Here is a 15690-nt window from a genome sequence, read left to right as displayed (position 1 = left end):
GTCACGCTGGTGCTGAGACGTGAGGATGGCCAGCTGCTGGCCCATGGTGTCCAACCTCCACCGGCTGCAGCTGGACCCTTTTCCAGCCGTGCGCACACCATAGACTGTACTGTATATATAAATGGACGTAGGGTCCGTGACGTCACCCATAGGATTCTGCAGAGTTGCCGAGAAGCCCTTAGTAGGCGGAGTCGGCCACTAACGGCTCGACAGTGACATCAGAGTTCAACTCCCGCCTTCTCCAGCCTGCTCCAAATAAGGGCAAAGAGGCGGAGCCGAGGCGGGACCTGCTGCCACCGAGCTGAAAGTTTCAGAGCTAGCTGAAGCTACCAAGCTAAGCTAACATGCTCCCCATCTGCACACTGCCGTCGCATTTTACGTTTCTAAGGTAAGCGGACATGAAACTATTCAGCAAAACTAAAAATAATAATCTAAGATATTGAGCTTTTAGCATAATACTTCAGAATCTTAAAATCCCTTAACGTTTGTATGCAATTGTGCTAAATTCCACATTGGAATCAAGCAAATATTAATATGTTTGCATGACATTAGTGATTTATATTTTGATATCACTTAATTATACGTTTAATACATTTAAGTCAAGCTAAGGTACATGTGATGGTAGCTAGTTAGTGCTCTTACCTGTGAGGCCTCCTCCAAACAGCATAATAACCAGACTGTATCATTAAAACTAAGTACCAGTTCTAGATCCTTGACTTTAGACAAACAATTCAAAAGACAACATGTATTTAAAGACCAATCTTTATTTGAATGTGCCTCTTAACCTGATATATTAGTTATACAGTAATAGTATTGACAATCTAAAAAAATTGAGCAACTCAACAGTCAACTTTATGTTTCTTATTGTCTAAAGCAGTGGTTCTCAACCTTTTTACACCAAGTACCACCTGAGAAAATAGTTGGCTCTCCAAGTACCACCATATGACCAATGTTAAAATGCAGTCTCTCTCTCTCTCTCTCTCTCTCTCTCTCTCTCTCTCTCTCTCTCTCTCTCTTCTCTCTCTCTCTCTCTCTCTCTACAAGTGAGAATATAAAGAACAAAATAATAACTTATTCTCACACAACAAATGTCAACTGTACACACATGTCATTTCCTGGACCTATACCAAAGTTTGAATGTAGGCCTCCTGCAACAACCTACATCGTAACAGAAAATGTCCTATTGGGAATTCAGCTCCACAATAATAATGAAGCCTCCAGGAGCAGATGAGCCTAAGGGCTAATAGCTCATCTTCAGTCTGCTGATGTTTGCTGTTGCCATTTCTGTGGTGGCAAAGTAAAAAAGATAAGAAAAAAGATAACAATTAAGGACAAGTGTGTGCTTTTTCAGCGTTTGACCTCGGTCACAGCCTTCTCTCCATTATTTGAGCAAATGCCTTCTTCCTGAGTCACTTCACTCCTCCATCACAGCGGCTGTGCATATCACTTTTGCGTTGCTGGCGGAGCCTGCGCTTGTGCTCGGTTGATGACTGTCCTCCTCCTCATTCACTTGTTCACTTTCGCTGGTAATATTCTCCTCTGTAGCTCTCTTCCGAAAACCTCCCGTTTTGAGCCACGTTTTTAACTTCATTCAGCTTTCTTCTTTCTTTAGCTTGCTTGCAACGTTAGCGGGTAGTAAGGTCGAAATTAGCAACGCCAGAAATAAAATAAAATAAATGTTTTCGTTTCTAAATCTAAAAACAACAATACCCTATTAGAACTAATTTAAACCACAGTTTCAATTATCTCAAGCTTATTTTCATTTGTTGTAGTATTTTGATAGTATGATTTAGTTTTTAATTAATGTTATTCAATCAAGCCTAAAAAAAAAAGATTAATTTTTAAAAAAAAATAAAAAATGTTATATGTCAGATTCCTCCACGTACCACTAGCGGGAGCTGGCGTACCACCAGTGGTACGCGTACCACAGGTTGAGAACCACTGGTCAAAAGCATTTGTTATTTTCATTTTCCCCCTCTCATATTCAGTGTGGACGGATTGAGACAGCATGGTGTCCAGAAAGCTGCAGAGACTTCAGGGAGAAACCTCCGTGTGATGGACGTCCTGTCTGTTGGTTTGGAGAGGACTGAGGGTCTTTCCTCTGCGAGGAGGTCCAGGCCTGATGGAGGAGCCCATGCTGGGCAAAGCTGATACCAACTGCACAGGCCTAGTCTGTCACTTTATTTGACTAAATGTGTTTACTTTAATAGTTTTACACCTTCTGTCCATATGTGCTTTTTATTTAAAACATGTTAGATTAAGTTTTGGTTCACATTTCAATAAATTGTATTTGTATTTGCACTCCTTTCGTCCATTATTCTTACTGAAAATGTTAGATTACACATTCACATCTGAATGAAGATTGGCCCCATTTATTGTGACGTTGCAAACTCTGCGGTACAAGGCACAAGTGATGTGAAGCTCATAAAGTGAGTCAAATAGAAATAATCAGCTGATCGAGTGTAGATGTGGAAATAGGTGCATTCGATCAGCTGACTGTTTTTACAATAAAAGTAGTGTACCGGTCTTAAAATCTCATAGCATCAGCTTTTAATTTTCCTCTTGGATGTTCTTTCTTATCCCTCAGAGAAGGAGAACATTTCGTGTCTTTCAGGCATGTCCTTTCCTCACAAAAATTACAGGAAACATAAAACACATTATTGCAGAAGTGTGTTATTTATGAAAGCGGTGTGTTTGTGTGTTTAGGAGCTGTAGATATAATTATTTTGTAATTGTAATGTTTTTGTTGTTTAATGGAATGTATATCAGTGTATTAAAGTCAATACTTCATTTATTTAAACCAATATCTTTCTTGATTCTTTGTACAGTATGAAAAAAATAGTCTTTGTACCTGAGCTGAAGTTCACTGCTGTGAGGAGTCCAGTTCTGTCTCTCACTCTCTGGTCCAGCCTGTCTGCATCACCTGGACACCTAAACAAACAGATATATGTATAGTACCATGTGTACAAACAATATAACTGATTCTCTTCTGTTGAACATGTTGGATTGTGTATTGTCCGCGTCAGGGTCCTTTTTATTTTACTGTAACTTTGGAAGTTGTGTTAACAATGCTTGCTGTTTATTTGATACCAATTTGGTAATGCAATTCATAAAAACAACAAGGTTTGGGTTTGTTCTTCAGATGACTGTGATGTTAACTAGGGATGCACCGAATATTCGGCCATAGAAAATTATCGGCCGAAAATGGTTAACAAGGCACTTTCGGATTTCGGCCGAAAGGGTTTTAGCACCGAAAAAATATCACCGAATGTCAGAGAACAGGGTTACGTTGATCATACTCCGCATATTTTTCCGGGTGTTTTGATTTCAAGTGGTGGAGTAATCCCGAAGTGGTGAAACTCTTTGCAGTTACACCCCCTCGAGAAATGTCAGCTGAACACGTTTTACAAATTGCAATCCGCGCCTCTTTCTCTGATATTTTTAAATATCTCCAACCGGCAGATATGTTGGCTGTGAGCCAGCCGCGAGCATGGTCGCGCGCCGTGCTTGTCGCCGCGTTTTGATTACGTCATCAAAACAACACGTTAGGTTACCAAACTTATAGGTGCATTTGTTGTTGTTGAAGGCCTGGCTGTTACAGTCTTTATTTACACTATTTAGTTGTAGGCCTATTGGCCTAGATGTTTATTTTAAAGCACCTTGGCTTTGTTCTGAATGCACTTTGTTGTAGTTATCCTACAGAGAAAATAAAATGCACTTGACTTGGAATTAATGTACTGTATGCATTCAAAAGTGCTGAATAAATGTTTTATGGACCCATAATAGTGATTGTTATTTAAGTTAAGTTTTGTCATAATCATGTCTTTTTCCATAATCAGGTAGCTGAACAACATTGGTAAAAAATGTATACATTATATTATATACATATTTCTATTAATCATTTTCGGCCTTTCGGCATTCGGTTTTCGGCCAACTGTTTCCTATTTTCGGTATCGGTTTCGGCCAAGAATTTCCCATTCGGTGCACCCCTAATGTTAACGTGTAAGCTCAATAATGAACTCCAGCTCAACCAACCATATTGTAATATCTAAGTAATCATCTTGAAATATGACATTAATAATTGTAATATACACACATCTTGTTGTGAGGTTGATTTCACATACACTACTTCGACATTAGCTTGTCTACATACTTGAGCATAGCCAATTTAAATTAACCTTAGCGATGCATACAGTTCCTACCTACGTAATATTCATCTCTCTAAGTTACAAGGATGACCTTATTTTATCAACCTCAAACAGAAGCCGTTTGTTGTACAGTATTATCCCACTTAACGCTTAATACTTGTCTATTTTGTTTTAACCTTTATAAATATAGTCTATGATTTTAACTTGGAGGCTACTATTAGCATCGTTAGCACCGATGTAGCTACCACTCGCTTACACGCTAACCCAAGCCTTAACATTAATTACGTAGCTGATTAAAATCATTAACACATAAATAAGTACTCGAATTTCACTTACCGCATTCATGCACTGTCTGTTTCAACCGCAGAGCGAGTCACAATAATCCGATATATAAGCATTGAAGAACAAAAAAACACGGCCGGGGGCAAGTTGTGTTCCCTGGATGAGCTGAACAGGCAGAGTGCCTGTAGCGTCACGGAGCAGCTAGCAGAGAGACAAGAAGCTAACAGCAGCAGCCACTTCACAGAGCCGTCACTCAATGTGACCACGCCCTAATTTATGCAACAACTTTAAGACTTAATATAAATAAAAGGGTCGTGTTAGAAAACAATTCACTAACAGATCCATAATAATGAAGGTGGAATCTAACTATATTCATAATAATATTTATTGCATCCATGGGTAGAAACATGTTTTTTTCTGCTGTAAAGTTGGGCATTTTAACATGGGGGTCTATGGAGGTTGCTCCTTTCTGCAGTCAGTCCCTATCGGCCAATATATGAACTGCAGTGTGTGCCACTTCCGTATTGGCGTCCCGGCTGCGTCTATCGTTATTCCAACCCAGTTTAGATTTAACCACTCCCACTTCCGCATTACGCAAGGATCGACGTAGCTCTACGCGATAGCATCATAGACATGGCACACCCGCAAAATCTGAATCTGACAAGCAAAATACCGTCCTTATAAAAACTGCATAATATACAATATAATGGTGCTTATTTGTCAATATGACTGACGACCACACTTATGCAGTGCTGAGGTAATATTAATTCAACATTTAACATTTATTTCCTGATGGATATAAGCAGGGCCGTGGGAATTAGGGGTGCTGAGGGTGCTGCAGCACCCCCTGGTGGAGGACAGGGGATCTGCACTTCCAAAAGATATAATACAAAAAAAACGAATTTTCAGCCTTGATGTAACAACATTCATAATTAAGTAAAGATAACACCCTTTTCACCCCGGTTACATTTTCCATTTGCCCCGTACGATGGGCGCTGTAAGTGATGAAAGTGGGGGATGTTGGCTTAGCAGGCGCCCGCAGCTCACAGCCAAAGTGAGAGAGATAGAGAGAGGGGATACCGCGGTACCGGCGGGGATTGTTGTTAGCTTCTGCTGCGCTAACGGATATAAGAAGCTGTTTCTACAATAATGTGGAGGGAGAGTCCTCTCCTGTCAGACTGAGAGGCTCAGTGAGGTAAAGGACTCTGAGGGCTTAGATAGTTCACTTTAGTCGAAGTTATCTCAGTGGGTCTCAAACGTTTTGATCACAATTTATGTAAACAAATATTTCCAAGGCACACCTTTATAATTATTAGGATAAATAAAAACAGGTTTGAAATCATTCCAATGTATACTATAGGACAGTAAACCAAAAATATCGTTTAAAACTGGAGAGATTTTAAAATATACATAAATAAATAAATGTTAACTGGTCAAATAAGATATGAATGAACAACACAAATAAAATAAGTTACATGTATTTGTTATTGGCTATGGTAGGTTATTGAAATGTTCACATACCTACTTATTTGATTAATAAAATGCAAACCGATCTTTTTCATATGGGTGTTTAGAGTTGTACCCCCTAGATCAGTCTCTAATTGGGCGCTCAAAGTGCACCAGATTGAAGCATTTTACTTTAAAATGTTAAAAAAATCTTCCCGGGAGGGTACCCCCGGTCCCCCCTAGAGGATGTGAAGTCCACCCCCCCAATTAAAACATGTTATAATATATAATAAATTTGAAGCCTTGTTATATAAGCTGTCCACCATGTCAATATATTTCTCTTTTCGTAGTGTATTGGTCTTTTGTAGAGGTTTTTCATTGCCAGCTAAAATCTTGCCTATAGGGCAGCACATTGGTCAGAACCAGCCCTGGTGTCATCTCCACAGCACCCCCCATTTGAAACATGTTCCCACGGCTATGGATATAAGAGGGATACATTAGCAAACATCTGTATATATAGCCTATATATAATATTTCGTTCTTTTGTTTGTCATTTAACATGTTAACGTTTATTTAATATTTTATATTAAATAAACATATATATACATTACAATATACATTAATAACATATTAACGTTTTGCCATGTAAAAATGAAATGTTGGGACATTTATAAAAATGTATTCCTTTACATAAAAGTGCTTTCCAGAGGTGTAAGAAGTGATAAGATCTTGTACTTGAGTAAAGGTACAAGTACCAGAGTGTAGAAATACTCAAGTATAAGTACTAAAGTATTAGCATCAGTATAAGTACTAAAGTATTAGCATCAGAATAGTACCTGAATAACTATAGGCTCTTTTTTTTTTGCTTTCATTTCAGACCTCTTGTTTTAGTGTGCTCTGGAGGCACACAGAACAATATAGAGGAGTACCCGCAGTTGAAGGTATCTGATAAGACCTATCTCTCAATACTATGATGAACATCAAATTACATTGGATGTGTTTGCTCATACCAATGCCTCACCTACACATCATCATCATCATCATCATCATCATCATCATCATCATCATCATCATCATCATCATCTAAACTATACCATTTAATAATAGACTTATTGTCCAGATAAAAGACAAGGCATTACAAAGAATAACATGCAAGCACATGAAGTACATTTAAAGAGAATATAAAGAATTTAGCATAACTATACCAATGTTTTAGGATTTTATATATATATGTTTATAAATGAATAAAGGTGTGTGTATATATATATATATATATATATATATATATATATATATATAAAACAGTATAATTAAATAATGCTGTGTGTGTATAAATGAATGAATACATCTATGTGTATAAATTAATAAATACATGTGTGAGTACATATAAGTGTGTGTTTATATATATATATGTTTATAAATGAATAAATGTGTGGAAATATATAAAATAGTATCATTAAATAATGCTGTGTGTATAAATGAATGAATACATCTGTGTGTAAAAATGAATAAATACATGTGTGAGTACATATAAGTGTGTGTTTATATATATATGTTTATAAATGAATAAATGTGTGTGTATATATATATATATATATATATATAATAGTATCAAATAATGCTGTCAGATAAATGAAGTACACAGTAATAGTCAAGGTTATATTCAATATTCTGCACTTACACCAGCTGAGATGATAAAACACCAGTAATACAATCTCAGGACTCTTCGAAAAACAACTATTCAATATCCTGCTTTACTGCGACCGCTATAACTGCCGAAGATGAAGTCTATGACGCTAAAGCTACGTTCTTGCGTAATGCGGAAGTGGGCGTGTTTAAATCTAAACTGGGTTGGAATAACGATAGACGCGTCCCGGCTCTTCCACAGAGATTGCCGCTTGGCGCACACCCAGAAAAACACAATCCACGTGTTATGGATGGTGAAGGTTCCCGTGGCAAGATCACAGAGAGCAACATTTAGCACCGGAAGTCAAGAATGTTGCCTTTTAGAATAAAATGTACGAACAACACTTTTCGTGATTTACAGTCATAACAAAATTAAGTAAATATCAGAATGGTTTCAAAAGATATTTATGAATTATATAAAAACCGTAGTTGTGAATTTGCAGTTATGTGATTTATGCAATTTAATAACATCACAAACTAATATTGTTACTGTCTGGACTTTAAAGGATAATATTTTGAAGGTTGAAACGGAAGTGTATCGGTTCATGTCAGGGGACTTTACACTGGTAGAAGTCACATGTGGTACTTCGCAGTACATGACCAGCAGCAGCAGCAGCAGCAGCAACATATATTACTTTTAACCAAGTCGTTGTTACTTTGTTCATTGTTACATGTCGCTGAAAAGGAGTCTCTTTGGAATAAGAACTGCTTGCGGCTTTGCGGGTTGAGCCCAGTTCTTCGCTGAAATTCTACGCATTTAGCCCTTGTTAGCTCGTTAGCTAACTGACTAAAGCGTGGAGGTAAATAAGCTAAACATTTGTGTTTTAGTATGTCCGTACTATCATTTCATTCTTAATGACAACTTGTTTTAAGTTCATATTTTTAACTTATTTTAAAGCTGTCATGCGTTAGTTTTGCAATAAAAGCAAGACACTGTTCATGTTTACTTTTATATAACCGTAGCGATATATAGTGTTTTAACTTAATGTGTGATAAATTGGTTTAAGTTTGAGATTAACTCACGCACTAGTGCCTCTGGCAGTGTTGAAGAAGGTAAGTTCCTTTACCTAAATAATAACTGTCTGTTATCTGGATCTTGTACTTGAGTAAAAGTACCAGAGTGTAGGAATACTCTGTTACAGTAAAAGTCCTGCATTCAAAAATGTTACTCAAGTAAAAGTATAAAAGTATTGACATCAAAATATAGTTAAAGTAGCGACAGTAAAAGTAGTCATTGTGCAGATTGGTTCATTTCAGAATAATATATGATGTGTTTTGTAATTATTGATCATTAAAGTGTTATCAAAGCTGGTGCAGCTAGTTTGAATGACTTTGTATACTGCAGGGTAGCTTGTGGATTTATTCCGGGTGGAACTAAAGTCTGATTTAAGAGTTAATCATTTGTTTATCATTATTTGCAAAGTAACTAAAGTTACAGTACAATTACAATATTTACTTCTGAATTGTGGTGGAATAGAAGTACAGAGTAACATAAAATGGAAGTACAGTACTTGAGTAAATGTAGGCCTACTTAATGACTTTACTACTGGTAATAGATTCTTTCAGTCTAGGTTTTGAGGTATTTCACCCCAAGACCAGCCTTCGTCAATTCAAAAGATGTCTATGTTTCAGATGGATGAAAAAATACCAGAGGAGAATGGAGAGACGTTGCCAGCGCATGTGGAGAAGGAAGAGGAGATGGAGGTTACCATGACACCACAACCAGAACATCCAATCGTAACCCCTGGCAACGCAGACATATCAAACACAGAAACACATATGGAGGAAACAACAGCAACACTTTCCTTGCAGAGTGTGTGTAAGACAGAGGCGTGTGAAGACGAGGAGTCAGACAGGTATACACGCACACACACAAGTGGACAAAATGCTGGTTATTAATGTATTTGAGTGAACTGCTTGTTACAGTAAGGGAATGGAAACGATGAACTCCCTCTGATGCTCTTCCTTTCCCCTCCCCAGTGACAGCTCTTCATCCTCCTCTTCTTCCTCCTCATCATCCTCTTCTCCCTCTCGACCTGTTTTGGTGGAGGATGATGATGACGAGGGTTTCAGCCAACCGGCCCCCATCAAAACCAGCGATGAAGTCCTGCTCGAGGTCAGTCTGTGGTTGTATGTTTTTGCTTTAAGACCTCCTGTCACTTGGTTTCGGTTGATTGTGTATAGAGTTAGCATTTTACCACTTATCCTTGTCTCAAAGTCAATGTTTTTTTTCAAATGATTTTGGTTAGAAGCCTAAAATAAGCTCTGTGGTTAACACAAGCTGAAGAGATTTTCACATTTTGTTCTGCGATACATTAAGTGGTTATGCCGATGTTTCCGCTTGCCATCATATTGTCCGGTAAAAATAATTTGGTATAAGCACAATTGTTTTTGTTAAGTTTATTAAAAAATACGCTTTTTTTTAAGGAAAAATTATATTTCTCATTCGCATTAGGTGCGGCACACATACTGCTTCTTTGCATACTCTAATACTTGTTGTTGATGAACACACACCTATTGTTCCGCTCGTCTCAACAAAGACAGATGGAGGATGATTTGAAATCAGGAAATAACTGTTACATCGATACAATAAGGAATTTGCTTTGTTAAAAATGTTGTAATATATTGAACTGTCTGTATTTTATGAATGTTAACTGTTAATCGTCTCTCGTACATGGTCACATTGTTTAGTTATACAACAGTGATTGCACTACAAAACGTTGGAAAGCGACTCTGATGCGCCCTGGTGATCAAACGTTTTACTCACTTTCTTTTTACTCTACTCACTTACTACTTACTTTCCTGTTGCGCCTCTCTGGCGAGAGAGCCTCAGGTGCGCTGGGACACAAACAGCACCACATTTCTGGCAGTTATGCAGGCTTGAGTTTCTCAATAGTAACTTAAATACAAAATTAATCGAGGTAGCCCTGATCGTGTCTTTCTTTATAAAGCCTTCTTTTTCAATTGTTTTCAAGTTCAGATCATATTTGATAGAATATCTCGTATTTGTCTGGTAAATTGAAGTCTTACTGGTCACTTTTACCAACACAATGTTTTTCTAACAGAAACACTTGGTTTTGCGCTGCCATCGGACCGTGATATATTCCATTTATAGCCTTATAGCCTTACGTTAATTTTGTACTTCTGGCTTGTGCATTTAAGTTGCAATATCATAACGTGGTGTACTTACCATGTGGTCATCACGGCACCAGTCTTTACAGAAAAAAATAAGGACATAATAACCTAAAGGGGATATCGTGTCAACAAACGTACCTTCAAACCAGACCAAATCTGACCCTGTGTCTGTGTGTAGGAGCTGCCAGCCGTGGAGGAGGTGTTGGTGTCCTTACCAGAAGATGCAGAACTAAAGCCTGTAGGCACAGTCTCCAGTATTATACAGCAACTTGGTAAGTAAAGACTAGGGGTGCACCGAATGGGAAATTCTTGACCGAAACCGATACCGAAAATAGGAAACATTTGGCCAAAAACCGAATGCCGAAAGGCCGAAAATGATTAATAGAAATATATATATATATATATATATATATATATATATAATGTATACATTTTTTACCAATGTTGTTCAGTTGCCTGATTATGGAAAAACTTAACTTAAATAATAATCACTATTATGGGTCCATAAAACATTTACTCAGCACTTTTGAATGCATACAGTACATTAATTCCAAGTCAAGTGCATTTTCTTTTCTCTGTAGGATAACTAAAACAAAGTGCATTCAGAACAAAGCCAAGGTGCTTTAAAACTGCATAAACATCTAGGCCAGTAGGCCTACAACAAAATAGTGTAAATAAAGACTGTAACAGCCAGGCCTTCAACAACAACAAATGCACCTATAAGTGCATGCATACAAATGTGCAAGCTGGATAAATCCACATGAATGTAACTATTTACAAATTAAATTACAATTAAATTTCAAGAATCTGTAAATAAGGCTGTCTGTCCTCATAGGCAAAGTAGTAAACATTGTATAAAGATACATAAAGTGAAAACTGGATACAAAATCCACAATCAATTACAAATTAAATTACAATTTCAAGAATCTGCAAATAAGGTGGTCTGTCCTCATGAGCAATGTAAACAACATTGTATCATTTAGATACCGAAAGTACAATATATTGAACACTGTGCTGCTGTCATTTCCCCCTAATGATAACCTGAGATGGTGAATTATAACTCACAATGAAAATTGTTCAGGAAAGTGGGTATAGAGTAGACATGTAGAACTAGATAAGCTTATGATAAGCCAGCCTTGTCTACTTATTAAGGAAAAGTGGGAGGTTCTTTTTAATGAACAGTAGCTTCTCTGCTTTATCAGCCATAAGTCTGTTCCTCTTCTCATCAAGCACATGAGAGGCAGCGCTGAACAGTCTCTCGCTGTCAGTGCTTGTGATTTGATCTTACTCCGCATATTTGTCCGGGTGTTTTGATTTCAAGTGGTGGAGTAATCCCGAAGTGGTGAAAGTCTTTGCAGTTACACCCCCTCGAGAAATGTCAGCTAAACACGTTTTACAAATCGCAATCTGCGCCTCTTTCTCTGATATTTTTAAATATCTCCAAGCGGCAGACATGTTGGCTGTGAGCCAGCCGCGAGCATGGTCGCGCGCTGTGCTTGTCGCCGCGTTTTGATTACGTCATCACAACAACACGTTAGCTTACCAACGTAACCCTGTTCTGTGACATTCGGTGATATTTTTTCGGTACTAGAACCCTTTCGGCCGAAAGGGCCTTTTTAACCATTTTCGGCCGATAATTTTCGGCGGCCGAATATTCGGTGCATCCCTAGTAAAGACACACTCACGCTGAGGTCACACTGCAACACAAACTGTCTGATTTCTAAAGAAGTGGCAGCCATGATGAGAGGTGTTTGGATTATCTAGATCAGCGGTTCCCAACCTTTTTCAACGGGGGGGGGGGCCTCGCTGCGGGGACATTCTACAGATGGCCAGTCCGCCCCTTAAAAATGTCTATGCACACATTATTATTAATAATAATAATACAAATAATAATAATAATAATAGAAAGGAAAGGAACTTCAATGCTTCCTAAATGATCTCCTTTTTACAAAGGATACACTGGACCACCCTTTAAAATGAAAAGGACATAATGCCAGCCCACAATTCCTTGCAGTTACAGTGTGTATATGTTTTGAACTTTCAACATGTTAAACCTAAGGTCAATTTCTGACAATACGCTGGTACTGTTGAATCATTAAAATAATGCCAACATCTACTGAAAGTGTTTTCTTAAGCAAATTTGTTTTATCTCAACATGTTTAAATTGTGATATGCACAGTAGCAGGTGAGTAGGTTTAACACATTATTTTGTATTCAAATAGTTTGAAACAATCATACTTCAGGATTCATGTTGTTTTTAATATGAGAGGGTACGAGCAACCATTTTTGTTCTATTTCCTTTTTTAATCTGAATTGATATCTTGGTTAATAATATATTTTCCACTGTTGTACATGTTTATGAAGCCAGCATGAAACAACATGATAAGAACACACAGGGTGAAGTATCTAGATATGCTTTCAGTAGTTTGTGAACTGTAAAATGTACTTTCCCCACGATGGATGAACATCCATAACATCCTTCGTTGCATCATATTAACGTTGCCTAGTGTACGTGCCGTCAAATTCTCTGCACCTCAGTGGTCTTTTCCTAAGTCCTGATGAATTCTGCTATTGTCGTTCCTTTAACCCCATGACATTTTCACTGAGGTTAGGGAAAAGTGTTTATGAATAGACATAGGAACAGATTTTTTTGAAAGTTCAGCCTAGAAATGTGGTCGAGTGTAATTTTCATCTCTGGCCTGTCTCTGCAGTGATAATCCAGTCTCTGAAGGATAATCCCCCTCTGACTGACGACAGCGTCATCTTCACATCTGATAGGCTGGCTGTTGGCAAGGTGTGTGTCGGTCTGTGTGTCTCTCTTTACCTCTGACCAGGTGTGTTTAATGTCCTCAGTGTGTTCCTGCGTGCTAATGTCCTGTTGATGGGTTCAGGTGTTCGAGGTGTTCGGTCCGGTCTCCAGTCCGCTGTACATTCTGCGCTTCAGCTCTGAGGAGCAGATCAGAAGCAAAGGGCTGACAGAGGGACTGACTCTGTATTACACACCTTCCATCAAAGAATACGCAAAATACATCCTCACTCAACAGCTCCAAGTGTAAGTGCATGCTGCTCATTAAAGTTCAGGCTTTTAGAAGTGCTGTGCAGCTGCTGCGGGGCGGTAAAAACGTATAGGGTTCTGACTTAAAACTTTGCAATGTCACTTCATTGTGGAGCGTTATTAATACAATAGACAATAAAATTAACAAATAATGTTTCACCCATTTGTTTGATTAGTGGGTTTTACGTTAATATTTGTGTGGCTACCGCAACCCATTCTCACGGCATTTCGTGTTATAGTCACGAAATTAATCTATTGATTCGTGTTCACCAACACGATTTCCCAATTTTTTTCGTGTCACACAGAACGATTTTAAAAGCAATGTAAATAATAACAAATTAGAAGGAAAAAATACAGATTTCAGTATTCTGAGGCTCTGAGCCCCATTTGTTTTCCTCTCGGACGGCAAAAACAGTCCGACATACAATTTTAAAATAAAAACAATAATCGTGATTCTTGATATTGAGTAAGAAAATGTTTTTATGAACCACACAGCTTCCGGTCTTCCAAGACCCGACCGGACAAAAAGAGGTGGTGCTGGCACGAAACATACTACCAATAGAAATACATTGCTTACAATCGTTCTGTGTGACACGAAAAAAAATTGAAAATCATGTTTGTGAACACGAATCGATAGATTACATTTATTTCGTGACTATTACACAAAATGCCTTGAGACTGGGTTGGGCTACGCGCAAAACCTCTTGAAGGCTTTGTTTATGCTGTATGATAGGGAGTGCCCTGGGCCCAGGAGTTCCAAACTTTTAATCTCAATCAGATCCGATCAGATTTTGAAATCCCATTTTTTTGTGATCCAGGATCAGACAAGTCTGCCAAATGTTGTCCCTGGATTTCAAAGCAATTCAGGATAGGATCACCCTGATCCAGATTACGATTTTCCAAGATGACTAGAGACTGAATATCAGTGCTTTAATCCTACCGATTGCCATCAAGTGGATATGAAAAATAATACAAGGAAGACAAGAGACCACATTGCAGAGACATCTATAATGTCTAATTATATTTTTTTATTGTAAAGGTGATGACAGATGATGGACTTTTTTTTTGTTGAAGATATTTTTACTTAAATCTAAATTACATTTTTGATTGACAATCTTTGCTGTTACACTTTTATGAGCATCAACATTTATGTCATCAACATTTGGTTGAAAAACAAATAGGCCACCACAAACGTGAGCAAAAATGGGAAATATAAAATGTATTTCCCATGAAGGCTAAAAAGTGTGTATTATTTCAGTTAACAAACGTTGCCATCTTATTTAAATTGAAACATATTTTAAAATAAATTGTACAGTAAATTTTGCTCTGGAAATCCACCCCTCTGGTGGGATCAGGGTAATCCAGTTTTTTGGGATCAAACTGATCCCAATCCTGTGTTGTCGGTTTGACTACCCGTTTTGAAGATTTGATCCAGATTAAAGCTTTGATTGGATTTCCTGATCTGATCGGATATCAAAGTCATCCTAATCCTGTTTTTTGGTTTTGAACTCCCCGAAATCCAAATCTGATCTGATCAGATAGGGATTAAAAGTTTTGAACTCCTGGGCCCTGATAATTATCATTGTATCATCCTTGTTTCTTTTTAAGTAGCCATCACTTTTGACACCTTAAAGTGATGAAAATACTTTTGCTTCAGCTACAAGGGATCTGATGCATCTTGGAAGAACGACCAAGAACCACCAGCAGAGGTAAGCACAAAGACTGTGTTTAAACACCTCTGTTTGATCAACTAAAGCTACAATTAGCCTCTATCTTATCTGAACTATACTGAAAACCGGTTCCGAGACAACGTTGGCTTCAAACACTAGCATTGAGCGTCGGCTGACCCGCTACATAACGGACAATACAAATATATCTTTGTTTATTGGCACATCACCAGAAGGTTGACTTGTGTGAAGATTATATTTTGACACCATT

At 37.8% G+C, this 15690-nt stretch overlaps 1 protein-coding gene and 1 long non-coding RNA gene across 2 annotated transcripts; both read left to right on the top strand.

Annotated features, from left to right (window-relative positions):
* Positions 1 to 260: 260 nt before the first annotated feature.
* On the top strand, positions 261 to 2301 carry LOC307029184. The gene is made up of 2 exons (XR_013805252.1): positions 261 to 388; positions 1989 to 2301. It is a non-coding gene; the product is annotated as an uncharacterized lncRNA (long non-coding RNA).
* A 5812-nt stretch (positions 2302 to 8113) lies between these two features.
* On the top strand, positions 8114 to 15639 carry naf1 (nuclear assembly factor 1 homolog). The gene is made up of 7 exons (XM_079666938.1): positions 8114 to 8362; positions 9195 to 9418; positions 9543 to 9678; positions 10876 to 10969; positions 13409 to 13491; positions 13589 to 13749; positions 15410 to 15639. The coding sequence occupies exons 2-7, from the start codon at positions 9195 to 9197 to the stop codon at positions 15504 to 15506; spliced, it is 795 nt and encodes a 264-aa protein (XP_079523064.1). The 5' UTR covers positions 8114 to 8362; the 3' UTR covers positions 15507 to 15639.
* Positions 15640 to 15690: the final 51 nt, after the last annotated feature.

This window comes from Notothenia rossii (assembly GCF_949606895.1).
Source record: "Notothenia rossii genome assembly, chromosome: 1".
In the NCBI taxonomy this organism is placed as follows: Eukaryota; Metazoa; Chordata; class Actinopteri; order Perciformes; family Nototheniidae; genus Notothenia; species Notothenia rossii.
The sequence above is the reverse complement of the archived record's forward strand: the minus strand, read 5'-3'. Positions and strand labels throughout refer to the sequence as shown.

Coding starts and splice junctions, on each gene's coding strand:
- naf1 (XM_079666938.1), top strand. CDS start 9,195: ATGGATGAAAAAATACCAGAGGAGAATGGAGAGACGTTGCCAGCGCAT. Junction 9,679..10,875: donor GCGATGAAGTCCTGCTCGAG/GTCAGTCTGTGG, acceptor GTCTGTGTGTAG/GAGCTGCCAGCCGTGGAGGA. Junction 13,492..13,588: donor ATAGGCTGGCTGTTGGCAAG/GTGTGTGTCGGT, acceptor TGATGGGTTCAG/GTGTTCGAGGTGTTCGGTCC.